Source organism: Haemorhous mexicanus, chromosome 5 (genome assembly GCF_027477595.1).
Source record: "Haemorhous mexicanus isolate bHaeMex1 chromosome 5, bHaeMex1.pri, whole genome shotgun sequence".
Lineage (NCBI taxonomy): Eukaryota > Metazoa > Chordata > Aves > Passeriformes > Fringillidae > Haemorhous > Haemorhous mexicanus.
The window spans coordinates 70024251-70050610 of record NC_082345.1 but is presented as its reverse complement, the minus strand read 5'-3'; the positions used below and the strand labels follow the sequence as shown (position 1 = coordinate 70050610).

The window sequence follows — 26360 nt, the reverse complement described above, 5'->3', positions numbered from 1 at the left end:
GGAGTAGGCGTTACTTTATTCCCAGCAGATAACTCCAGCGGTATGCACTCAATTTCCAAAACTTTTCACTCACACATTTTCAGCAAACAAATTATTGTTCATTGGTTCTAAATTGCATAACTCTCTTCATTAATTACTATTCTATTAGTTTATTGGTTTCTTCCTTCTAGTGCTAATTAGTCCACATTTTTCAGCCTTTTTATCAATTATCATTGACAGAGTCTACAGTGTTAGGCTGTAATGTCTTTGTTAGTCTCTTCTGGTTACTCCAATATGTCCTTGGAGAGCCATAAATTTTAGATCCTTGGTGTCCAGCTTTTCTTTGTTCATTGAAGCTTATCGGGGTTAGTCTAGCAAACCTGAAAGTTTCAGTGATCTAATAAATCTGTCAAAAGAAACTTAGCAACATGCTGGCTAAAGTGGAGAATTACACTCCTTGAGACTAACACAATGCTTTTGATTAATTAAAACAATTACTTTAAAAAATTAATTAGGAAAGTGATATAATTTACAACAGTTCCTCCCTTTGGAAGTGATTTTAATTATTTCTTTAAAGATTATTTCCACGTAAATCACTGAATATTTGGCAAGACTTATTGTGACCGACAGTGCAGCACTGGATGGTAATGAAGCCAAGCAACTGGGATCCCTGTCCTGGGATGCAGGTATTGGCCAGAGGATCAGGAAAAGACCAGGAATTCCCAACCTCTGGAGGCAACTCTTTGTAAGTGTGAGGGAGAAATACCTTTGCAAAGAAGACTTTTCAGAGTGCCAAGACAAGTGGAACACTCGGAAAGTACCTGGTGCCTGAGAGAATTAGCTGTGCTGGAGATAATCTTTCCAGATAACAAGCAATTCCCTAATAATCCAGTCAGCATCCAGGGTACACAAAACATGTTGTCATGTGCCAAGTCATTGGGAGTGTTGGCATGGAAGGAGGGAGAAGAAGAAGTGGGCATTCTGGTTTGGCAGACTCCAGACACATGAAGAAACTATCTGTGCCCCATTATTGGCCTACATCTCATCCATGGAGAGACTGACGGAGGATTTCTGGAATTTAAGAGAGGCAATTAAAGAGGGCCACCAAAAACTTTTAGAGGAGCTTAAAGAGGAAATTTTCCATGCCCTACCAGTAGAGACCAGAGTCTCTGATCTTAGGAGCAGGCATCCCCCTGCTCAAGGGAGAGGGGACACCCCAGCGGGTAACCTGTGGTTTTACCTGCATGGAGAAGAGGATGAGGAGCTGGGAGGGAAAACCCACCTCTGTCCTAGCAGCAGGGGTATGTGAGTTGAGAAGAGGAATGACTCCCACAGGAAGCTCTTAGAGGATAAATGCTGCTCCAGTTTCCTATGGGCAAGCCCCCAGGCACAGCAGCAGGGATGACGTTATGTCCAAACCTCTCCAGGCCAGAGAGACGGGGTTCACTCATGTAGCTGGCAGATCGGGTACAGCTCCCACTGCTCAATGTGTAAGGAGATCAGGAACCTGGAAAACAAGCAGGACTTAAAAATGGAGATGGTTAGAACACAGCTTCACATCCTGAAGTAGGGCACATCCCAGTCCTGGATGGGGGCATATGATGACCCCAAACTCTCTCTGTGCTCCCCAAGGCTAGAGAGAGGCTTCCCAAATGCTTCCCAGCAGCACAGTTCCCAGCCAGGCCCTTTCACTCCGCTCTGACTTCCTTCCATGCCCTAGTCAAGGGAAGTAAAGGAAGAGAAAACATTTAATTGCTCCTTCTTTCTGCAAGAGAAGTTATTTTTGGAGTCTTTGGGACAACACAGCTGGAGAACATCATGACTTTAACATGAAGGAGCTGGGCACAACTCCAGGGCTACACCTGCAGCTAAGTGAGAGAAGGAGGGTCCCTGGTGCCTGTGGGGAACAGAGAGTTCTGAGGGGTACCAGGAGCTCTGAGGTGGCATCCCACATACTGGATAAGGCACCCACTTAGTGCCATGTGCCTCTGAGTAACAACTCCAGGCCCTGGAGCTGTACAAAAGGTGCAGAATGAGGGATCAACATTACAACCTGGAGTAAATTTGCAATATGAGTAATAAACTAATCTCATTTTAGTTTATTAAACACAGATCAGATAGAACTCAGCACAATTTACAATTTATAAAGGATTAAATCCTTTATCAATCTCTTCAGGAAGACCACAAGCCGTTTTTTTAATAGATGAGAGTGGCCCTGCCCCTTCTTTATTCCCAAAAAAGCAGCTCCAGAACTTTAGTATTTTATAACCTTAAATGCAGTCAGCTGCTATACCACCTGCTGGGTTTGCTGTTGTTTGTTTTCCCCAAAATGAAAGTGGTGGGTTTCAGGTGTTATTTCCAGCCCATCCCTTGCCTGATCACGTCACTGCCATTTCCAGGAGCTCTGCAGAACTGATGATTTAGGCAGAGGTTTGCCTGTACACACACAGGAGCAGCAGCCCACTTGGAGATGCTCCATTACCAAGGAAGGGCTGTGTTAAAAGCAGGAGTCAGGTGGGACTTGAAGTAGGAGGATTTGCCCTTTGCTTTACTATTTCCTTTTGGTTGGGACTGTTCACTTTGCCCTCAGCCAATCCTATTGTCCACAGGCTCTGCTGGTTTGTTGAGGTTCAGGTTTCACCCATTCAGGCCTCTCTTCCTGCTTTTGGTAGCTCCTGCCATGGGAATCAGACTGGAATGTGTGCAGTGCTTGCTGCCTGATGAAAGGAGCTATTTCTGTCCCCTCTGTTTGTCAAGACACATTTTCCTTAATTCTCCTTCCTTTTTTCCCAAATTTTCGGTCTCCTCTAGCATTTTCTTGTCTTTTCCCATTCACCTCCTTCTGTCTTATTCTGTTACTTCAATATTCCCTCATGTCTTTATCTCTCTCTCCTTTTATATGTTGATTTAACTTTCAAGATTCTTTTTCTATGAAAACTACACAAAGAACAACATTTAATACACCTACACAGTACAAAACCCCTTTTTTAAAGGTCTCCTTAATACCAAGTAGTTTTTCAGTGCACTGAGAAACATCTCAACACCAAAAACTTACCTGTATCTCCTATGTTATAGAACTTCCCAGACATCCTTTTCTACACTGAGTATTTAGACAGTGCACAATTGTCTGTGCCCAGCAAATGCAACACTCAGAAAGCCTGGCTGAAGAAAATGTGTGGCTGTATCTAAACTGAAGCACAGGATGGGCTTTAAAACATGAATTGGGATATTTGCCTGAACCTGAGTTTTAGATTTTTGTTAACAGGATTTCATCCTGCTCCCAGAGCAGAAGGCAAAAGGATTTGGTGAAAAAGAGGGAAAAGTTATAATCAAATCATACAGCTTTCAAATCAAGGAAAAGTAGAACATAAAACAGAGGAAGAAAAGAGATAAGACAGAAGGTTAGGTCTTATTGGCAATGATGCACAACAAAACAAAATGTCAGCCTATTTGTGATTTTCCAGGAGAGTAGCTAAAAGATATATTCTTGTAAAGTGCAGATCTGATGTAGAGTTAGAGTAAGACAAGGAACCAGGAATCTCATGACAGTATTTATAGAGGCAGCTTTCAGAGCACAGTCACTATTAGAGTTTATTATCACTCACTCATAACTACCAGAATGTCAAAAGCAACTCAAAGTTAACAGAAATAGAATCATTTCTTAGACACCAACAAATTTAAAAGCCTCAAAGTGAATCATTTTCGTGAAGTTACAAGTGAATGAAAACAGAAGCTGTAATAAAATGTGTCGATACTCTGTGCTGTGCTAGTGGATCCTGAAAAAGGTGTAATTACTTGTCTAATGTAGCGCAAAAGTTACATCTTTATGACCTTTTCCATTTGCTGCTGAAACCAGCAGAAAGACAAATGTGAATGACTGATGGAGCAGAAATATATTCAGTTCGTTCAGGTAAAGCTCCTTGCGAAAGATCAAACTAATTTTTTTCCAGCAATGTGATATTTACAGTCTTTTCCCAGCTCCGCTTCATGTAGAATTTATGTAGCACAACGTGAAGTGGGGGATGCAAGTCGGGCTTTGCATTTAAACACATTCTTCCCCCTCTGCCTTGAGCCATCTGTGTTGGGTCAGCCTCCTGTTCGGGGTAAAGCAGCATGAAGGTTTCCTAAGAAGCCTTAACTGCAGAAGTAGCTTGCCAGGGAAGTGAAAGTCCTGTCGCACTTATCTTTTCCCTAACTAAGCCCATATGGCAATTGTAGAGTGAAACAAGCCAACGAGAGGGTGGGCATGCACTCTCAAGCTGTTTCACACCCACAAGGAACAGAGTTCGTTCCCCAGGAAAGGGCCACTGCTGCAATTCCCAGGGTCAGGCTGCTCAGACACAGGGACATGAGGTCACTCAGGTTCCTGGCCGGTGAAGAAGGTGTGCTCACAGGTACATCAGGCACCCCGTTACATCCTATAGGGAAGCCAAGGTCCCTGCACACAGCCACCATTGCTAATAAAGGCACCCCTCACCTTTGGCAAATAAAACCAGCTTGAGACTGTAAAGCAGGATGAAGCTACACAAACTTTCAGCAAATACCTCTGAAGTGTAAACATGCTTTATCCTTTTTATGCAAGGAAGAGCTTTCTAAAAGGTGAGGCATCAACTACCAAATAACAGGCTTTTTTCCTCAAAATTTCCTTACAATCCAGTCATTCACTATATTTCTCCTTTGGTAACCTCAAGATAATAAACAGGATTTAATCTGACCACACTTCAGATCGATCAACATCATGATAGGTGGATTTTCTTAAATACTGGGTTGAGGGGAAAGTGAATTTGTGCAAGGACACACATACCTTGAGATATATGAGCCAATCGGCTTAAAATGTTGTTTTGCCCTGACCTGACAAGACTTGCTGTCTGGCAATGCATAATCCCTTTTAATGTACTCCCAGGAAGGTGATGGCTCTTTGAAAACCCTTCGAACTGCAGTTTATCTCGGTGGCTGACACTTGAATAGAAACCACACAGCTCTGTGGAAGCCCTGGGACAAGCAGATATGAATAGGAGTCCATGTTGATTCAGGAGACAAATGGATAAGGAAAGAGTCTGAATCAACTTGCTATAGGTTTTGTGCAGGAGTTGAAAAAATTGTGTGTCGAGGATTTTGAAGTGGACACTACCCATGGAGACACCTTTTTCACTGAATAAAGCCATGAGGCTTTGTCCTGCACACCAGGATGGTTTCCTAAGAGCATGCTGCTCTTATTCATCTCCGTCAGAGTGATTTCAAGTTGTGCATTTAAGACTCAAGTAAGCTCCTTTGCAAACACTCTTGAGAATGGGATCAAAATGGGAAGAGATTACATGTAATCTAATTATGTTAGGTTCCATTTGAAATCCTTCAGTGTAAAAATTAAAAGAATACGACACAGCTTTGCATTATGCTGTAGTTCACATGGAAGTGACATGAGCATGTGGAACTGAGGCAACATGGGATAAAATACCATGTGTTGGGTATACAGCAATGTTTGCTTTAAATAATCTAAACCTCAGCACTAGAATGGTTTGGTGAACTAAAAATAAATTCTAAGAACTTTATGCCCTCTGTCATTAATGTGGCGCTGACCTTTGCCTTTTATTGTCTGGCCACAGCTTATATGAAAAAGCTGTTGATAAAAAGTTCTATATCAAACAATCAACACCAAGCATGACACTTTTCAGCAAGGTTGTGTGGAGCAGCACTGACCCTGAGGATTGGCCCCTGCTCATGGGACAGACAGTGAATTCCTGCTGCTGAGTGCTCTGTACCTTTAGACCATAACATTCACCTTCTGGTAAGAGCTGTAAGAACATTCATAGTCACTAGAGATTGTTTTGAGTAATTCTTCATTTTCACAGTCTTTCAAAATCAAACAAGTGAATTAAATTAACAGCTGTAGGATAAGAAGCAGTAGTTTCACTGAAATTGCACCACCTTGTGATCCACATTGAATTAGGCCTCAAATTATGTATTGAAAGTCTGATACTCACAAGTGCTCCAAATGTGCTTGGAGGGAAGACCTAGAAACCCTGAGGTCTCATTCCCCTCATGCACTGAGTGCTGCAGGTGATCTGGGAGGAAGCTCAGGTGTGGTACTTCCCCTCTCTATCACCACTAATGCTCCCAATCCACATGGGATCAAATTTAGAGCTGGACTATGTTTAGTTTGTCAGTTAGGTTTTAGGATGGAGGCTGTCCTTCCTTGTCTTGAGCTTGAGCACTACTCAGCTTCATTAACTGTTCTGTGAGATTCCTCAAAGCTTGGACTGTAGAAAGTTCTTCAAAATGTCTTGTCCAGTTCTATTTCCATTATTCAGAGTTATGTCAAAGCTGGATTCAAAAAAAACAGGTTCCTTTCCCCTTTTCAATTCAGTCTATGAGCTTAAGAAGTTTCTACAAAATCCCCCTAAGAAAGAGAAAGTCAGATTTCTCTTCAGATTTTCCTCTGATTTTGGAAATAGATCAAGCTGGAAAATTCAGACATGCATTTTGCCCTCCACCACAGCACTCACGTTCTAATTCCATCTAAGTCTACAGATCATTTGCCAGGGCTATTTCTAGCCCAGCCCAGACATTTGGGCACATCTTGATCTCATGTTGTACTCTGGGTCTGAACAGAACAGAACAGCAGCAGGGGAATCCTCATGTTATGGGCTCTATAACTAAAAGAAACAAATACAGTTAAAACAATGAAATAAGTTCTGTACCACTTGCTGGCCAGATGGTATTGTGAATTGTTATAATTCATCAGCAAAACAGAGGAAGGAAGTGTTTTAAAGCAAGATTATATTATTTTCCTTGAGTTCTTATTATGAAATCTTCCTGAGGTGAACTTTGAAAACTTGAAAACCCTTCCAGAAGGAATGAATGGAACAGGGCAAACTGGAGACTTGCTGGGGAGTACTTAAATACAAGGGAAAAGAATAACATGCCAGTGAAATAAAAGAAGAATTCATTATCAAGCTTTCCGTTTGGGAAGACAAGTGAAGAAAAATACAAGTGATAAAAAAAAGGAAAAAAAGTACATAAAAATGTATGGTGTTTCTGTCCTCTTAATAATTCTAGACTGGAAAGCACCCAGGTCTTCCCTCCCACTGGAGGGAAATAAGCCTGAAAGCTGAGAAAGCAGATAAGGCCAGTAGTGACATATTCACTATATAGGGAGGCTGCAATATTTAGCAAATTACTTCCAGCAAAGTGCCTTGAGATCCTTATGAAAAAATACTAAGAAAAATACATTTTCTTCTTGCTGTCATTTAAGAAACAAAATACATTTGAAAACCATGAGAAAAAAATGTGTCTTAAATGAAAACGACCCATGACCATTAAGTTCACTCTAGTCAAATAAAACACATCCTGTTTTTGTAACTTTTTTATACAAAGGAGATCCTGGACTGTATAGACTCTTTCCAGCCAAGGATTTGACCCATAGTTGAATTTTTATTAGAAGCATGGGAGGAGGTAATGGAAAATACACAGGGCTGCTGCTGCTTCAGTTAAGATAAAGGGTGAAATCTGAATTTGGGAAAATGCAGAAAATGGAGTAAGTTCATTGTACTGTCTCTCAACTAAAATTAGTTGGTACAAAGAGTTTAGAAATCCTCTGGCAGGGCAAACATAGCTACGGTATCAGTTCATTAAGTGACACAAAATGCATCACCTAAAATACATCCTGGACTTTCCACACAGTCAGGAAAATCTGTCACACAAGCTGCATCAGCCTTTTCTTTATAATTTTGTTCTGAAACAGCTGCATTGAGATAGAAAAGGACAATCATGTTGTGTCCTGCATCAGTCACCCCCAGGTCTTTTCCATGGGAAGAAGGAATTGTTGGCCACACCCCCACACCCTTATTGTCCATAAATATTTTTTTCTTCTTGTCTAGACTTTGTGAAAGAGCTGGGAAGAGCCTGGTATGTGCAGAGGCTCCAGGCAAGCCATAGACAAACGGGGCCAGAGGTGTAATCTAACCGCTGCTTTTGTGAGATGGCTTATCCTGAGTTCTGAACTCTGTTCTACAGCCTGGTTCCTGTATGAAGTCAGCTGAGAGGATCCCTTCCTTGGGTGGGATGGATCTCACTTAACCTTAGGTTAAGGTCCTTATGTCCACAGTGTATGTGCCTGTGTGCAAACCAGGTGTCAGGGCTCCCATTCTGGGGGCTAGAGGGCACTCAAAGGGTTTGAGAGGGCATGAAGCAGCTCATTTTACAACCCTTACAGGTGACTGCATTGATGGCACTCTAAGCCCCACTCTCCAGACTTTCACTGGTTACCCTGGGGCATTGCTCCATAAGTACTTGCTGAGATCTGATCCCCAGTGAGTGAGTCTGGAGCCCTCTCAAGCTAACCAGCCCCGAGCCCCGGTGCCTCCTGGCCCCGCCGGAGCTTCCACTGCCACCTCACAGGTCAGCACCTACGTGCAGACACCTAAATTTAGGTGTCTTAATCTGTGTGCTGAGTCTCACCTTTACATTAGGTAAATGAATCTGCTTCCAGACAACTCAGTAGAAACACAGGCTTAAAATCTAGATTTGAATGACTTTGATGAAGTAAATGGAGAGGAGTAAAGTGTTTGGAAAATATAATCTGAAGTGCTGAGAACTGAGTATAAACCAGTACAAGATCCAAACAGGAATCTGCTCTGTGTGGTGTCTAGTCTTTAAATATACTCTTACCTCCTACTCAGCTGCTCAGGTGCCAGAACAGGATCTGCATTTGAAGAAAAAGATCAGTCTCGTTAGTCCTTTTCATGATTATAAGGTCATTATCTATTTTTGAATAGAAAAAACCACCCTTTGTCATTGTTCATCCATACTGAAAAGAAAGTTTTTATATTAAAGATTCTTAAAGAATCTTAAAACTGAAAGATTCTTGGTATTTCTGTTGGAAATAAGAATCAAGGGTTTACAGGTTTGTGTCCATGTGTTAAACACTTGGCATTTATATAGAGCAAAAACATCAGACAGTGTATTTTTGCCAGAGATGGTCTATGTAATGGAATATTTTCAATGCTTATTAAAGCATTGTCATGCAATGACAATGAGTGTCAGACAAATACCTAGCAATCAGGCAGCACTTCAAATCTGCTCCTGTGTTCACACTGGATATTGCTGATAATTATCCTCTTCCCAATCATATTATCATAGAAAACAGAGCTGGAAGGGGCACTGAGATGGGCTCATCCACTGCATTCTCCTACCCCCAGCTGCATCAACTACACCTAAAGTTTTTAAGTAAGTACACTTTTAAAAAATGCATTAAAATAATCCTTTGTTCTTTATGGTTTTTATTGCAGGATTGGACATTGCTTGATTTCCTTTTGGGGGATGGGAATTGGATCAAAGAAATAGGTCAAAAAAACCTCCACATTTTTTTGTATATTTGTAATTTTGGACAGAATGCAGCTACAAATTACCTGCACATACAAAGAAAGGAGACTGGCTTTTTTGTTCCAGCTGTCATGTTTGGACATAACTGGAAAGGGAACAGTAGAACTTGAGGATATGGAGAATTATTCTTCATCTAAAGCCTGCCCCTTCCTACAAAGAGTAGTAAAGACTTCTAATGATAATAACAGGCGTCCAAAAGCCAGAAACTATTTCTGAGTAATATCAAGTCATGCAGGTCTAATAACAGGAACAGAACCAAATTACCCTCTTGCATGCATGTTAGTCTTTTTTTACAAATGAGTGGAAGCTGTAGGTGTGCAGCTGAGCAGGATATAGTTCAGAGCCTGCAACATTCCTCATAACCGAACCCCTTCTCATGGTGAATCAGTGTGAAGCTATAAAAAGAAAATGGGGATTCCTCAAGACGAATTCTAATCCCTGCTTGAGCAGATGGAAGAAACTGACAGAGAGCTCAGTGTGTTACAGAACTCCCTCAGCACAGGTCACATCCTGAGGCGACCTAGAGCTGATATAGAGAAGAAACAAGGGGGTATCAAAACATCTCATCAATGAAGCTGTGAGCAGCCAGATCTCATTTCAAACCACCATTAGAGTTTCTCCAGTTTAGCATGTGGATACCCACCTTTCGTTCCTAAACTTGAGATCTGGAGCAGTATTTTCAACATAACATTGCAAATATCCATCTGTGTACTCTGTGTATTTCACTCCTTAAATCTGCTTAAAAAGGAAGTTCAGGGAAAAAAAAAAAAAGAAATTAAATACTCTGGCACACACCTATACTGAGAACAATCCCCATTTCTGGGGGAACCAGCTCTTAGATGGGGAAGAAGCAAGCCCTGAGAGCAGCTGTCAAGGCAGGAGTGACAGCCACCCCCAGAGCCCCTCTGCAGTGCTGGCTCAACATTCACGCACATTCACTGGTTGTTTGTTCCAGCCCCCGTGCTCAAAATCTCTTACATAAGCTTCATTCCACTCCTGGGACTGTTACTCCAACAATCCTCTTTTCAGTGTCTTTTCTCCTTCCTCTCCTCTTTCTGTTTGTATTCTCAAACCAACTCTAACCATCACCAAGGTACTGTGTGCTTGCTCTCAAATTGCAGCCTTCACTTTATAAACATATTCAGCTGCTTTTCTCCAGGTCTGAGCTTTTTTGGAGCAGGAAGTACAGTGTCTTCTGGGGAGAGCTTTGTACTTTCTCAGCCTTAGGCACTGGTGTAATAAGCATGATTTACTACCTCCCTAAAGTCCCTGTGATTTCACTTCTATGGATTGGTCCAGATCTAGACAACTGATTAGTGCTAATGTGAACTGAAGAAAAGTAGTTGGTCTTTCAGTATCAAAAAGTTGTGCAATTATGTACCTCTGTAATTTTGGGAGCACTGGGGATTGAAGGTGCTGTCTAAATTCCTTTTCCTACTGTTGTGGCTCTGAGACTGCACTGATGATATTATCAAAGAATCACACAATGTGTTGGTTGGAAAAGACCTTAAAGATCATCTAGATCCAATCCAGTTTGATGGCACTGCACATCCCAAAGCTGAAAGTAGGTCTTACATGAACTGTCATGAGTTGCTACGAGTGTCAGTGCTTGAAAATTGCTGTGCCAGGTCCAGCAAACTGGCAGATGGAAACCTGATGACAGTGAAATCTGTAAGAATCCAGCCACTAGCTTCAAACTGAACTGGGATTGCAAAGTCAAAAACTCTTCCATCCTCAGCAATTCAAATGAAACCTTGTGCCACTGTCAACAGCCAAATCTGTATGTTCATGAAAAACATGAAGAACTTGAAAAACTTCACAGCTTCAATTAATTAATATAATCCTATTTCATTTGTTTCAGATGTCTAAATATGTTTTGTTCATCTCCCTGAAGGTTTCCTGCTGGGAATAGTAGTGTCAGCCAAGGCACCCAAATTGCCAGAGCTGAACATGCCAAGTACAAAAGGCACTCCTGAAACAAGGGGAAAATTTTTTAAAAAATCATAGAATATCCTGAGTTCAAAGAGACCCACAAGGATCACTGAAGTCCAAATTTTAATAAATTTACTACTTAGGAATGGTCTTCTTTTGCCTCCTCCAGAACTATGCATATAAACACTGATGAAGGAGAAAAGCAGGTGGCCATGTTTAAAAATAAGTGATAAATTAAGCTACATTATTTCAAAGAGACCTAGCCAAACCCTCATATTTTGCATACTGTACAGGTCTAATTTAACAAATCATGTACCCAGATTTAGGTAAATTAATGTCAGTGGGATTAAGCAGGATGTAAATCAAGGAAGCATTTGATTTCCTTGCCTCTGATGAAAAGAGAGGGAGAAATCAGCATGTACATCTCTCCTGCTGTCTTGTGAAGCCCAAGCCCAAATTTCTCATACAAGTGGAATGAAAAAGTAAAAATAAAAACAAAGATAAACTAGTCAGTCAGCTGTTAAAAATAAATGAAACTAAAAAATCACTAATGGGATTAATTCATTAAAATGTTCATTGATAATTGATAAGTCCATTGCCATATTAAGAATCTTTCCAGTACTAATTGGTTCAGCTTTCAATAAAACAGATGGATAATGATGAAAATCTCTAGTTCACGGTAGTGTTGCTGTTGTGCAGGAGGCTGTTCATGAAAACAACGGCGTCATTTTAAATGTAGGAGTTTAACAAGATTGTGAAGGTTATTTTAGCCTGGTTTCCTGTGGAAATAGGATCAGACTGTCTGTCTCCTGCTACATTTAACTGCAGGCTGGGGTTCTCAGTGATGTTAGGTATCCACCTCTCCTAAGAACACCGAAGGCCAGACTGAGACTGGAGACCCAAATTACCACCTCACATTAGAGAGAAGTCTCAGACTTCATTGGCTTCACTCCTGTGTTTGACCTGCCAAAAGCCTGCACTCTTCCCACCACATTTGCTCAGGGTGAGGAGGACTGAAGAGAGGGGAGGAAGCAGGAGGGCAAGCGACATGGAGTGTCAGGGATTTTTATCTGATCAACTCAGGTTCTTTCTTCAACTACAGGACTAGAAAACACTGTTTACAGCTTATTTTTATTCTGTCATGCACTGTTACAATCACCTGAATTTCCCCATGTATGTAAATCCTCTCTCCAGTGTGTCTATGTGGCACAAACACAAACACCCCGTGTCTCAGCTCTCTTCCACAGCCCATAGCTCCTGGCTGGGCGAGAGCAGGGCTGGCTCTGAGAGCTGTGTATCAACTGGCACACCCATGGACTGGTCAGGAGGTCACACCAGAAAGAGCATCACTGAGCCTGGGCTGCAGCCTTTTCCTCAGGGCAGGCATTCATTTCTGTCTGTTTGTTCAGCAATGACTTTCCGACAACTTTTAGCATCTCTTCCAATCTCCTTGACAGATCCAGGGGACTGGCAGACATAATTTCCTGAAGCTTTTTCCTTCAAAACTAAAATAATTCTTGATTATAAAAATGCCCCTTTTAATTTGTGGGTTAGTATTTCCTAAAGACAGAATCATTTTCTTTGCTCATTCTGTATTACTGCTTCCTCTGCTTGGAAACAGGAACTGCGAGCACTTTGACACAGAGAGTTACAGGATGTTTCTCCACAGTATCAGACAGCTGTGTTGGATCAGGCCATCGCCCCTTCCTTTGTGCCAACACACTGTGAATTTAACATGTGTGGCCTTGATAAGATGGAAGTGTGTGGTGAGAGTATCAGGGCCAGCTGGATGGTCTGAGCCCAACATGCAGTCCGGCATTTCCTTCCATAAGGAAAATGCACACGAGCAGTTGGCAGCTTCCCTGGTGGCTCCTTGTCCTGCCAGGTATGACACAGCACCGGGGAGATAAGTGTAAGTTAAGGTAGAATACACACCACTGAGATATGAAAGTCACCACCAACCCAGTAATGAGCAGCATTCTGTGTCGAGCCCCTTGCAAGAAATGTTGAAAGGACACATAAAAACCTCCCCCTTCTCCTTTTCCTGCCCCACTGTGGTGTGGACATGACTGGCTTCAGTTCCTGACTGAACTAATTTTTTCTGGGACTTCATAAACTTTCCTATCCAAGGTGGATATTGTCTGTGTTATCCCTGTGCAGCTTCTGATGCTGGTGGTGCCAAGGAACCATTAACTATTAGGATTCTGTCATTCTCATGCTCATTTTTAAGAGTCTGGAAGTCTTATTTGAAAAAAATCCAATTTAATTGAAAAAATATTATTTTATCTGGTTCTTATATGATGGTTCTAATGAGATGAAAAGGATTTAAAGAAAATGAAACTAGCTGAAAATTGGCCAAGGAGCAAGAAACAGGTGAACCAGAAGAGTGCAGAAAATTCAATGTATTTTGCTACAGTAAAGTAGTTACTAGCAGAGGCAGGGACAAGCTGGGTAGAGGGTGCCATTTTGTGGTGAGAACTGTCATTTGCAGAAGGGGCTTGGAGCAAAACCAGGCCACAATAGAGGGTGTTCCCAAGTATGGACAACTTAGGCAAATTTTTGCTCTTGGTCCCAGACAGTAGCTACAATTTATCTCTTCATTCACAGCAATGTTTTTATCTGTAACCACAGCAAAGAGGCACTGACATCTGGAAGTGAATCCTGAGATATACTTAGAGAATCATGAGGCTGAGAGGATTCTGGTACTTCCTTCTTCCATCGACATCCCTGGGTTTAGGTCAGTATTTCTACCTTCATGTGGGTGAGGAGAAAGCTCACATGCCGTGCAAGAGGCATCAGGCCAGTCTGCTTTGGTTCCCTACTGATGATTTGGGCTGGGACAGAGCTGGTTTTCTTCAGAGTACCCAGTATGGGGCTGGTGTGGATTTGTGTTGGAATCAGTTGATGCATCATGGATGGTTTTGTTATTGTTGGGCAAGGCTTACACAAGGTCAAGGCCTTCTGTGCTCCTCGCCCCACCACACCAGTGAGGAGGCCAGGGGTGCAAGGGGACACAGCCAGGACAGTTGACCCCAACTGACCCAAGGGATGTCCCTGACCATATGGGGTCATGCCTGGCATGTAAAACTGGGGGAAGGAAGGAGGGGACATTTTGAGTGATGGTGTTTGTCTTCCCAAGTCACTGTTACATTTGGCAGAGCCCTGCTGTCTGGGGGATGGCTGAACACCCGACTGCCCATGGGAAGTGGGGAATGAAGTCCTTGGGCTTTGTGCACCATTTTTGCTTTACCAATTGAACTGTCTTTATGTCAACCATGACTTTCTTCAGTTTTACTTTTCTGACTCTCTCCCTGAACCTGTTGGGGAAGGTGAGGGAGTGTCTGCCCGGGGCTGATGCCCAGCTGGGATTAAACCCCAACACCGGTGCAATGGATGGAGAGCAGGAGGAGCCTGGAGAGGCACTGGGAGCAGGCAGCTCCTTTAGGCACTGCTCAGCCCTGCAGGGGAGAGAACATCTCTACTGGCTGTGTAGGGAGCCTTGCAGGATTAAGTATCTAAATTGGGAACCTAAGGTTTGATCCTCTGAGGGAAGGAATGAATATCACCTTTTTCCAAGCTTGTTATAGCCTCATATATTTTATAATGCTGGCCATTGTTCACATCTGAAGAATCTCACATACAAAAAATAAATCTAATGTTAACGCCAGGAAAATAGAAATCACTTTAAAAGGGAGGACAATATAGGATAAAAGATGAGTGTGGGAAGGATGAGAGAAAGAGAGCAAATGAAGAGGAGCAGGAATGGGTGTAGTGACAAAAGGGCTTTGGTCGATCACCTGGTTCACAAGCAGAAAGGAAAATAAGAAGCACCCATTACACGGAGCAGTGCTGCCACACAGTGTCTGGGAAACAGCTCTGAGCATTAACTGCAAGACATTGCAGCAGAAATGACTCTGGGAGCTTTATGTTTAATGTCAAGAGCAAACAGGACACTGGATTGTTTGCTGAAGGAATGCTAAATGTAAAGGCAGGAGGCAGCAGTACTGCCAGCAAAGGACCTGATCTGAGCCTGACTGGCAGCCTGACTGATTTGCCTGGTTCATAGGCTGCTGCAAATTCTCAATGCAGAAGAATAATTTTTTTTTTAAACATAACTTTCTCTTAAAGTACATGCTAAAATTTCTGATAGTGTTCTATTTATTAATCCTGTAACTGATTTTTTAATTACTACTTCATAATTAGTAATTAGAGCCTCTATAAAGAGAAGGCTGATATAGAAATTACCTTTCCCAGACTTTTCAAAGAAAAAAATCCAGGGCTAGGACTCAAAGGAGGTTTGGTAGCAGGGTCATGAGAATTTGAGGTGTGGACAGAATAAAAGGGCTTCATGCTCTTAGAAAATCCCAGCACAATTAAGTATTTTCCTGTAGTTTCTGTGCTATTTCTATCCTAACAGCAATCTAGAAAACACAAATTGTCTAAGGACACAATAAAAATGTTACAGAGACAGCACCCATCCTGTGGTGCTGGGACTCAGCTCAGAACCCTTGCTAAATGGAAACAAAAATGTAAGATCTTTTTTCATCTTTTCTTTAGTCAGTCCTGGAGGGTTCCACATCAGAGAAACCATGATGCACTAGTCTATCTCTTTGCTAGCAGAATTTACAAAGCAGGGAAATAAATGATTTTCCTTGGCCTGGGTGCAAGAACAGGACCCTGCTCTCCCTGTTATCCTGGAACTACTACACACCTGAGCAGAATTAAGCAGTCTTTGAGTTCTTAAGGTGCCAAACCCCTCTGGATCCCAGTGGGATTTGAATGCCTTCAGCAGTGCTGAAAATCAGGTCACAAGATCCTCTGGGAATGCTAACATTTCACAAGAAATAATTTGCATGAAACTCTGCTAAGGATGTGTCTGTCTCATGTTCCATAAAATAGTACCAAGTTTTCATCATAGCATTCCAATTAATAGGAATGTCTTTATAGATAAATTTACCAATTTACCTATGTGTATGTGGATGTATTTTACATTTCAGCTGCATTCCAATAAGATCTGCCTTTGCCCTGGGTGGACCTGATATTTTTAGCAGCAGGTGCTCCTGCAAGATTCCTATCCCATCTGGGCTTGCTGAAAGCCAAGGAAATAAAGACCCAAATAAATACCTGTGCTTCATGTAGGAAGGGATCCTGTATCTTTATTGTCCATGCATGCTAGCTAGAAACATCACAATGGAGAGCACAGAGGGCTTTACAGCAGCTAAGCACACTTGAATCTCAAAACATCTTTTCCTGCACAGTGTGATACCCTGATAGTTTCTGGAATTATCTAAGGATGAAGTCATGTCATGTCCTTTGTAATCTCCCTTTTTATTTTTTATGAGGATCTATACAGCTAAAGGTTAGAAAAGCCCTGTCTGGTACTTGCAATCCTGGCTTCTGTCTGTCTCCAGTTGAAACTGTGAGCTCAGCCATAACCACAATGCTGCTGGCAAATGCTGTGAAAAGCAAATCTGCCTGAAATCAGAAAGTTTTTTCAGTACTTTCTCAGAGAAGGCAGCAGCAGGTCCCCTAAATGCATTGGGGAAACTGCAGCCAAAAAACAATCTGTAATGGGGGTGGGTGTGAAAGGAAACATGAGGTTGTCAATCAAAGTAAAAAAGAACTGAATTTCCAGAAAGCTGGAAACACTATATAAAAAATAAGCTTTTGGGAGAAGACTGCAAAAATACTCTTTCCTTGGAATGGACAGAAAAGGGAAAAGCAGATAGAGAAAGAGAAGGAACTGGAAGAAAAAATATCAGGTGGTATTCCCAAGTTTGAAAGAGGTCAGTGGTCAGAGTTTCAGGGGATTGGGAACACCTCCCAGAACAGCACACACATTGGATTCTCGGTGTGCTGGCCTTTGCCAAACCAAGCAGGGACTTTGAAACTGCTGAGATCTATATAAAATTATCTCATTTGCTTCTAAATGGGAATTTTAATTTTTTTTTTCTGCAAATTTCTACTGCATATTAAAAGTAAATTTTGGAAGAACTTTTCAGTGAATGACCATGAGGTACAAACAACCCTGACAAAAAGAAAATGGTCATGTGGGGAAAGCCCAGAGCAGAATTAGCTCTCAGGTCTGACAGTGACCTTCAACACTGAAAAATGTAAATAAATATACATAAACCTACTGTGCCTCTTACTGTAGAGCCACAAAGCCCAGGAATCTGAGGGGTCGTTGTGTTAGGCAACATAAAATCAGTAAGCAGAAAGTGCATCTCCACACTAGGCTGTTAATATCTGTGTAAGTAAATATATTACTAAACACAAAATTCAAATGGTTCTTTTATGAGGCTGATGCTCACAACTGAGAAGCCTCAATTGCCACTACAGTAAAAAAAACTGCAGGGGTTCAACAGACACTGACAAAAACTGGAGACACCTCTGGGAACCTACAAGTACTTTGCAACAACTCACAAAAACAGGGACATAGGAAGCAGGAGCACAGATTTACACTTACAAGGAGCACATGCTGGACATAAATCTATTCCATTTTAGGGTACCTGTATCATGTGGATAAAGGCTGCTTGGTCTTTTGGCTTGTCAGCATCTCCTGGCAGATGAGATTGTTCCCCAGCTGCCTCAGCCACAGGGCTGCCTCTCTTTTAGCTTGACTTCTGGAACACAGGTGACCAGAAGCATAAGCAATATTCAGGAAGAGTTGTGAGTGTACCTGTAAGTCCCTAAAATACTCTGAATTTTAAAATTACATTTGAAGTTTAAAATCACCAAACCACCTCTTAAAATCTCATTTGCCTTTTTTTGTTCTTGAATACATCCTATGGACTACAGACTGACTCTGTAGAACCAATTAGAACATACAAGGCATTTCTCATTACAATTTCTAGATGATGAGTTCCCAGCAAATAAATTATGATTTTCTTGGCTCCCACGTAGCCCTGCAGAACTGAATGTCATGTCATGCCAGTTACTCAGAGCCTCAAAACCATGTCATTTTCCCTGCATGACATCGTTGTCCTCTCTGTCATGACAGATCCCACCCCAGTGCCACTGACAAATTTGCTCAGCACAGTCCTAATCTCCATCCCACGGTCACAGATCCAAGTGTTCAGTGGAATCTGAAGAAATTATTTATTTATTATTTCTGAGTGCTCTCCAACACCCCAGCTACTCATTAATGATACCACTGCCCACCCAGGCCTTCCAGGGCAGGAGTCACGTCTGAGAGCAGGACCGAGGGAGGCTCTGTGTGGATGGTCTGTTCCAGGAATGATGTGTCCAGCAGCACCAGGGACACTGAGCCACACCTCGAGTGCTGTGCCCAGTTCTGGCTCCTCAGCTCAGGAAGGGCATTGAGGCACTGCAGAGTGTCCAGAGAAGGGCAGTGGGGCTGGGGAAGGGGCTGGAGCACAAGTCTGAAGAGGAGCAGCTGAGGGGGGCTCAGCCTAGAGAAAAGGAGGCTCAGGGGGGACCTTTTCACTCTCTACAACTCCCTGACAAGAGGGTGCAGCCAGGTGAGGGAGGGTCAGGCTCACCTTCCAGCCAAGCAGCGACAGGACGAGAGGATATGATCTTAAGCTGTGACAGGAGAGGCTTGGGTTGAACACTGGGAAGAATTTCTTCATAGAAAGAGTGACTGGACAATGGGGCTGCCCGGGGAGGCGGTGGAGTCACTGTCCCTCGAGCTGTATAAGGAAACCTGGCCGTGGCAGTCAGTGCCATGGTCTGGTTGACAGGGTCTGTTTGGTCATAGGTCGGACTCGATACTCTCACAGGTCTTTTCCAACCCAGTCGATTCTATGACCCTGAGCCCCGGCAGCACTAGGCCGGGCTCAGGCTTGGGCCGCGCTGCCAACCCCGGTGCCGCGGAGCTCCGCCCGCCCGGCCCGCTCCGCCCCTGCCCGGCTCGACCCCGCAGCGATGGCTGCCCGGCTGTGCCGGCTGCCGAGGCGCCTCACGGCCGCCTTCAGCAGCGCCGCGGCCGCGGGAGCCGGGCAGGCCCCGCCGGCGGAGCCGCTGACGGAGCGGCGGCAGGCGGGGGGCGTGCGGTGAGCGGGGGCGCCGGGGGCTCCGGGACGCGGCCGCGTTCGGAGCTCGGTGACCGTAACCCCGCTGTGTTTCACGGGTTTTGCAGCACCATCGTCCTGAACAACCCGCGGCGGCGGAACGCGCTGTCGCTGCCCATGCTGCAGAGCCTGCGGCGGGACCTGCTGCACGACGTCAAGAGCCGGGAGCTGCGCGTCATCGTCATCGCGGGTACCGCGGCACCCGGCCGGGCGGGCACGGGCACACAGCGGCCAGCGCGGGGCCGAAACCCAAACCTCGCTGGGAATTACAGGAAACGGGGCGGGAAGGGACCTGTGTGTTTCCCTAATGCCCCCGTGGCCTCCCGCGGCTGTCAGTGCCCGGCAGTCCTCCCTGTCACGCTCTTCCTCTATACTCACCCCAGCTTCCTCTCTCCTGTACTTAATTCCTCATTCTTAACTCAGCACTAACGACTGACTGGGGTTTTGTTACGCTTTTGGTTTTAGCCAACATGTCTCAGCGTTAACACGTTTCAAAATGTTAGCACTGAAATCAGTCGGGGTATGGAGGTGTTTACACTCGGCATTCTAGGGTCAGGGTTAATTGGTTTTGAGATTGTATGGAAGGAATACTTTAAACAGAACAAAAGCCAAACAAAAAAAAAGTTCTAAGAGTTACCGAAGTAAAGCATTAACATCCCCACAGAGGGGTTTTGTGCAGGAACAGGCAAAGGTAGGATGGTGCTTGTTGCCCTGTTGACAGGTATAGACCATAGTGAAAAACAAGGCTTCTGCAAATCAAGTGCTCTGCTTCCCTGCTCTGAGCCAGGATCAGCCTCATCATTTGGTTTGTTAGAACTATTTTCAAAAACACTCCAGTGAAAGAAAGACTGCAATATCAATACCACAGACACCCACAACCCACAGATGTAAAACAGCCTCTCGCAGATCCTGTTACAGTTTCCTTTCATTTACATATTAAGCTGTAGAGTTCTTAAAGATAATGAGACTTGGGATGTACTTAAGCCATCTTTTATTCCTCTTGCTATTTTAAGATAACCTTCCTTTTCCCCCCTTCCAAACACCTCAGATAAATTGGTTTATTAATTTAGGATCATGCTGTTTCCTATACATAGGGGGAAACTCTGTGTATTAGGGCACACACACAAGAGTAGAAGAGAGCTGATTTCACAGGGGTGAGTTTAAATATGCATATTCCTCATTTCAAACAGCAGTTAGAAATTTTGCAAAACACTGAAGGCTCTTCTTTGGGAGTACAGTGCTCTGGGAGTTTGTGAGCACAATTGCTTTCGGGTTTTTTAGAAATTGCACTTTCCTGTTTATTTCTAATTCCCCTGCTGAATAAAACACAAAAGAAGAAATTGCAAGAAAATAAAAGATTCCTCAGAGAATTGGGCCTTTAACAGAGACTTTGCAGTGGATTCCTCAATGAGGTTGAAATTAATGTAATTAATCTCCAGATATATATTGCCAACCCCATGAGCTGACTGACAATTGTCTGCTTATTTCTGGATAGATTGTGTCCCAGTAATCTGGTTCATAAGAAACAAATCCATAGGTAAGGTTTTGTCTGCATAGGTGTAGCTGGAAATGTCACAGCCATTCAAATATCTGAGAAGTTCTGAAGGACTGGAAAGCATCACATTGGTTCATTCTAGTGGCAGGTAGTCTCATGACAAAGGAAAGCTGTTGTAAAGATTGTGTACCTGTATCAAGTGTTTTGATCTTAGCAAATCCAAAGTTTGGTTCCACAGAAACTTCCTCTTTTGCTGCCCAAACCCTAAACATGCTTTTGGGGGTTTTCTGTAGATGACAGTTTAGTAGTGGAGAAAACACTCCAACAACCCTTCTGGTTCTCCTGTAGCAGAATAAGCTTTTTTCTTTTTCCATTGTGACCTTCAGCCCCGTGATAGGAAAAATACTGATGCTTATTTAGCAAAAGTTAATAATTAATTCTGGGTACAATAAGTGGACTAAGTATATTTATCAGTCTGAAAGCAGAGCACTCCAGCCTTGCTCCGGCTGATAAGCTTGTGATGTACTGAGGAGCTGTTTTTGAACATCCTTACACAAAACTGGGCTCAGAGGTGAAGTGCATTCTTTTTAACTGAGTTAAGTGTAATGGAAGTAAAATGAGACCTTGAAAAGTGGTAATGGGTGTTACTGTGCTTAAATAATATTGCATTGCAGCAATTTAAAGTTACCATAAAACCCAGAAGGAAACATTCTGCAATTCTGTTCAAAACTCCCTCCCCAAACTCCTTTTTGAACATTGACGTGTCATTGACATCCCTTTAGCTGGGACATTGATATGCTCAACCCCTGATTTCTTTATTACTTCAGACTGACTTTTCCTGAAATTCTTTGCAGCTAAAGGACCTGTATTTTGTTCCGGCCATGACTTAAAGGAGCTGTCAAGTGAAGATGATGTGAAGCATCATTCCCAAGTATTTGAACTATGTGCAGAGGTAAGCAGTTCTTCTTGAGTGTCTCTGCCATTGCCTGCTGTTAAGAGCAAGCATTGGTTTAAGGAGGGACAGCACTGGTCATCTGCTAGCTAAAGTACAGATTATTCCTGCAGATTCCTTGATTTTTGCTGCTCTGCTATTTTAATGCCTGATCCTGGTGAAATTATATTTGCTCTGGATTTCTCTACATGTACCTAGAAGGGCTAGAATGGCAATGGGCGTGTCTCCAACAATGGGCACAGTCGGGGTGTGTTCCTTAGTTTAGCCAGTCAGTGTTCCTTGCAGCTATTTGGGCAAATCAGTCTTTTCTAGAAGTCTAGGGATAACCACTTTCAAATCACTTGTGATCAAATGTTCTTTCCCAGCATTTATTTAGTTAAAAGTTCAGGATCAGCTTAAACAAGTAGACAATGTGACAGTAAGATCTGACTCACTGGTTGTCCAAGTTCTTGTTAAAGACGCAGGTCAGGGAGGTGGTAAAGTTAAAGGGAATCCTAGAGCCTTTGGAGAAATGGCAAAATCCCTTTTGATAGTGATGGAGCTAGAATTTGACCCCTAATCCTCCTCAGTGTGACAACAGTGAGTACTTTGAAACCTTTTGTTCTAGTTGCTGCAGTACTAATGATCTCTAAGACATTGCTGAGCCCGTATTTAAGGAATGCTGTAAAAGCCATGTGTGAAATCCACAGGCCCTTCATCATCCTTTCATCAGAAAGGAACCAAGATCCAACAGTTTGGGGTTTTTTTGGTAAATAGAGAGAGGAAGGTACTTTTGAAGGCTTCCAAAACAGGATTGTGTCATCCTGAATTTTCATACTGACCCCTCTTTTGTGCATGCAGGTTATGACTTTAATCCAGAAGCTTCCAGTGCCAGTGATTGCCAAAGTAAATGGCCTGGCTACAGCAGCTGGCTGCCAGCTTGTGGCAAGCTGTGACATCGCAGTGGCAAGTGAGAAATCTCAGTTTGCTACTCCTGGAGTAAACATTGGGCTGTTCTGCTCCACACCAGCTGTGGCCTTGGGCAGATCTCTTCCAAGAAAGGTAAGCTTCCTTTCCAGATACTCTTCATAATGTTGCATAAAGTTGGTTCCCATGTTAGGAGTTTCAGTTCCATTGCCTGAACTTTATTTTCCTGCAGTGCAACATTCCAAATACTTTATTTCAAAAGGCATCTCCATAACTCTTTGGACTGGGAAAAATAATAAAGGGTGAACTCTTGTTTAGGAAAGGCAGCTTTCTACTGATGTGACTCCAACCAGCACGAGCTCGTCCCAGCAGCCCACCAGCTCAGCAATCCCTTTCCTTTCCAACAGACAGCTCAGGGGCTTTAGCCAATGATGTTCTCCCCTGAGGAGGAAACCCCTGCAAGTTCAGGATAACAGTCCCACTGAGGCATCAATTCTTGCCAGGCAATGACATTTCACTGCCAGCAGGATCTGCCTGGCTGTAGATCAAGATGCTTTAAATAGCATCTAAAACCCTCCTATAGTGTCTTCCTGTTTTATGTCCTACTGATTGTGGCTGCACATCTCTCACTGCATAAAAAATAATACAACCTGTAAAGCCAATTGGATTCATGCAGGCATATGGTCCAAGCGCAGCAGGGCTCTGCTGAGATGCAGTGACTGAACTGCACACATCCCATTGCTGGATAAAAGCTTCAGCTTGAAATTTCCCATCTGCAGGGACATTCTGTTCAAATAGAGTCCATGGGGGATTTTCCAAGTCTGCTCTCATGTGCAGTTGCAGCTGTTTCTGAGTTAGTATTTCTAGGTTGTAGGATTACCTTTTTAAAATGTGTGGGAAATACTGTTCTCAGTGCCACTTTTCAAAGCAATAAGAATATTTCCTACAGTTCCCAGAATTGGTAATTTTTACCTTTTAACAAAAGAAGTTGCCATTTTTTATAGCTACCAGAACAAAGATGCTAATTGAGGATGATAAGCTCTTATAATTTGGGCATTGGTCAATTGCTCCAGGAGTCTTGGAAAACTTTATTGATACATAGCATTGAATAGTCTCTGAGTATTTGGGGGATTTTTTTTTTTAGTCTCAAACCTCAAGCACCAGATGCTGGAAGCAGCAGGAGACTGAAATAATGTGGCTATAAAAAGTCCATATTTAAAGCCACTCATACTAAACTTAAAACTAGGACAGGTGTTTTCAAAAACTGCACATATGCCCAGCTTAAAATACCAAGTTCAGTCATTTGACTTTGTAGATGGATCCGCTTCTCTTTTAATTCCTACAGCAATCACTAGAGATTGTGGGCTTTTGAAAAGAAACCCAGGGCTGTCAGCCTAGGATAGCTGGAAGCAGTGGGCAGGCTTGAAGAGTCCAGTTTTAGGCTCAGTCCTTCTCTTTGCTGAGACCTCTTAACAGGTCTTTTGGCTTAAAAGACCAAAATACTTAAATCATTTGTGAAAAGAATAACTTGTACTTGAAGGAGGAGGCTGAAATTCCAAAAACAAAGCAAAGCACTGAGTTGGGTTGACTTACTACAATATTTTTCCTTGTTCAGGTGGCACTGGAGATGCTTTTCACGGGTGAACCTCTCTCTGCCCACGAAGCTTTAATGCACGGGCTCGTCAGCAAGGTGGTACCAGAAGACAAGCTGGAAGAAGAGACCATGAAAATCTCTCAGAAGATATGTGAAAGCAGCAAATCTGTCCTGGCCTTGGGGAAGGCCACCTTTTACAGACAGATAACCCAGGACCTTGACACTGCTTACAAAATAACTACTCAGGTCATGGTAGATAATTTGACTTTGAGAGATGGGCAGGAAGGCATTGAAGCCTTTGTTCAGAAGCGTAAACCTGTCTGGTCACACTCTCAGGAGGAGAAGAAATGAGTCCTGTCTCTAAACAAACCTTAGCTGTGCTTTATGATTCTTCACGCAGTTGCCTTTGGGAACTATATTTTTATTCTTGCTGAAGGTTAAATTTCTCTTCTTACAAATGCCAGACAAAATAAATTTACTCTAAGTATGTAATAAATGTTAAGAAAAATCAAAGAAGATGGGTTTTCTCTGATAGCAGTGAATTTAATCTGTGGTTTTAAAAGTAACTCTGCAAGTGCTGCAAAAAACAGTTAACGTGTCTCTGGTTACATATGGAGTCACAGGGGCTGAGAGGGAGCTCAGATCACCTTGTTCAGCATCTCCCCTCCATAGTTCAGGATGAGAATTGTTATTTATTGTTATTAATAGAGAATTGAAGGGCTTGGACACATTCCAGAGATGATGGTAGTAGGTATGATAATGGATTCCAGAACTGTTAGAGTGTTGCAGACAGAAGCCTGTAACACAGTTGTCCATTGCTCCTCATATCTTCCTGTGAACTGTGTCTGTCAGCAGCTTGTCCCCCACAAATCCTGATTTTCCACCATCAGTTCAGCTCCCAGCTCTAGGGAGTTTTGTTGACTGCAGGGAGGATGAGCATGGGTTGGGGTGAAAGGCAGTGTCTTGTCCCAGCTGTACTTTTCAGGCTGGTGTGTTTGTTGGGAAGTCCATCGTTGTGCTCAAAGCTGGGCTTTTACCTGCACTGGAGCAGTTCAGCCATGGATTTAAAGACTTGATAACTTCAAAAAAAAGGGGTTCAGATGCTCCTCTGGGTAACCAGTTGCAGCCCTCCAGGTGAATTTTTTATTAATGTCCAGTCTGAGCCTTAAAGCAGTATTTTCTGGACATTCCCCCTTGTTCCATTATTTGGCATGATTGAGAAAGTTTAGCTCCATTATCTGTGTAACTCTCTTCAAGCAGTCACAGGCTGCATGTAGACCACACTTAGATTTCTCTGTGCTAGACTGACAAGCCCTGCTTCCTCCACCCTCCCTCTAGGTCATGTTCCCTGGGTAACCAGTTTGGCATCCTTCCAGTAGACCAGTTCCAGTTTTTCCACATCCCTTTTGTACTGGTTGTGCCAAAACTGGGCTGTATCCTAAATATGGCCTCACCAGATTTGAGCAGAGGAGAGCAAAACAGGCCCCCCTTGTGCTGGCCTGTGAGTAATGCTCAGTGTGTGTTTTGTCTGCTCTGTGATGAGAGTGCACTGCTGGCTTGGATTCAGCCAGGCATCCCCTGGGAGCCCACTTCCAGCAGGACTGTGCTCTGCCACTCCACTCCTCACCTGTACTGGTATCCTGTACTGGTTATTCTTCCCAGGTGAAGAAACTTGCATTTCTCCTTGGATCATGGTTGGTTTGGATTGAAGTCAGGCCATTTGGGGTGTCAGCCAATGCCCCAGTTTTGCAGAATCTGCAGATTTGCTGAGGATGTGTTACCAATGGCAGTACTGGATGAAAGGAGTCTTGGTATCAATCCATGGTGATCAACATGGGATGACCTCCCAGCAAACACATGTTTTCTGAAGTTCAGCATAGCCAAATCATGAGGGCTCGTCCACCTCATCCTTAAATAGACATCTAAGCAAGACCATGTGGATCACAGTATGGATGGGCCTTTTTTCTTTGTTGACAGTAGAAGCAGCCTAAAGGGCTTGGTGCAGACTTGGATGTCTTAAGTTAGATCAAATTAATCCTACCTATGGCTACTAAAAGTCCAGATGTGGAAATATCAGTTATACAGTTC

General features: G+C 43.1%; 1 protein-coding gene and 1 long non-coding RNA gene across 2 annotated transcripts; one reads left to right on the top strand and one right to left on the bottom strand.

Annotated features, from left to right (window-relative positions):
• Positions 1–1201: 1201 nt before the first annotated feature.
• Positions 1202–10098, bottom strand: LOC132328133 (uncharacterized). The gene is made up of 3 exons (XR_009486699.1): positions 10004–10098; positions 8647–8680; positions 1202–1486 (listed from the first exon to the last, which is right to left on the bottom strand). It is a non-coding gene; the product is annotated as an uncharacterized LOC132328133 (long non-coding RNA).
• A 9060-nt stretch (positions 10099–19158) lies between these two features.
• ECHDC3 (enoyl-CoA hydratase domain containing 3) lies at positions 19159–25204 on the top strand. Its single transcript, XM_059847514.1, has 5 exons — positions 19159–19307; positions 19394–19515; positions 21675–21772; positions 22613–22813; positions 24294–25204. Exons 1-5 carry the CDS (start codon positions 19180–19182, stop codon positions 24621–24623), a joined length of 879 nt encoding a protein of 292 aa, XP_059703497.1. The 5' UTR covers positions 19159–19179; the 3' UTR covers positions 24624–25204.
• Positions 25205–26360: the final 1156 nt, after the last annotated feature.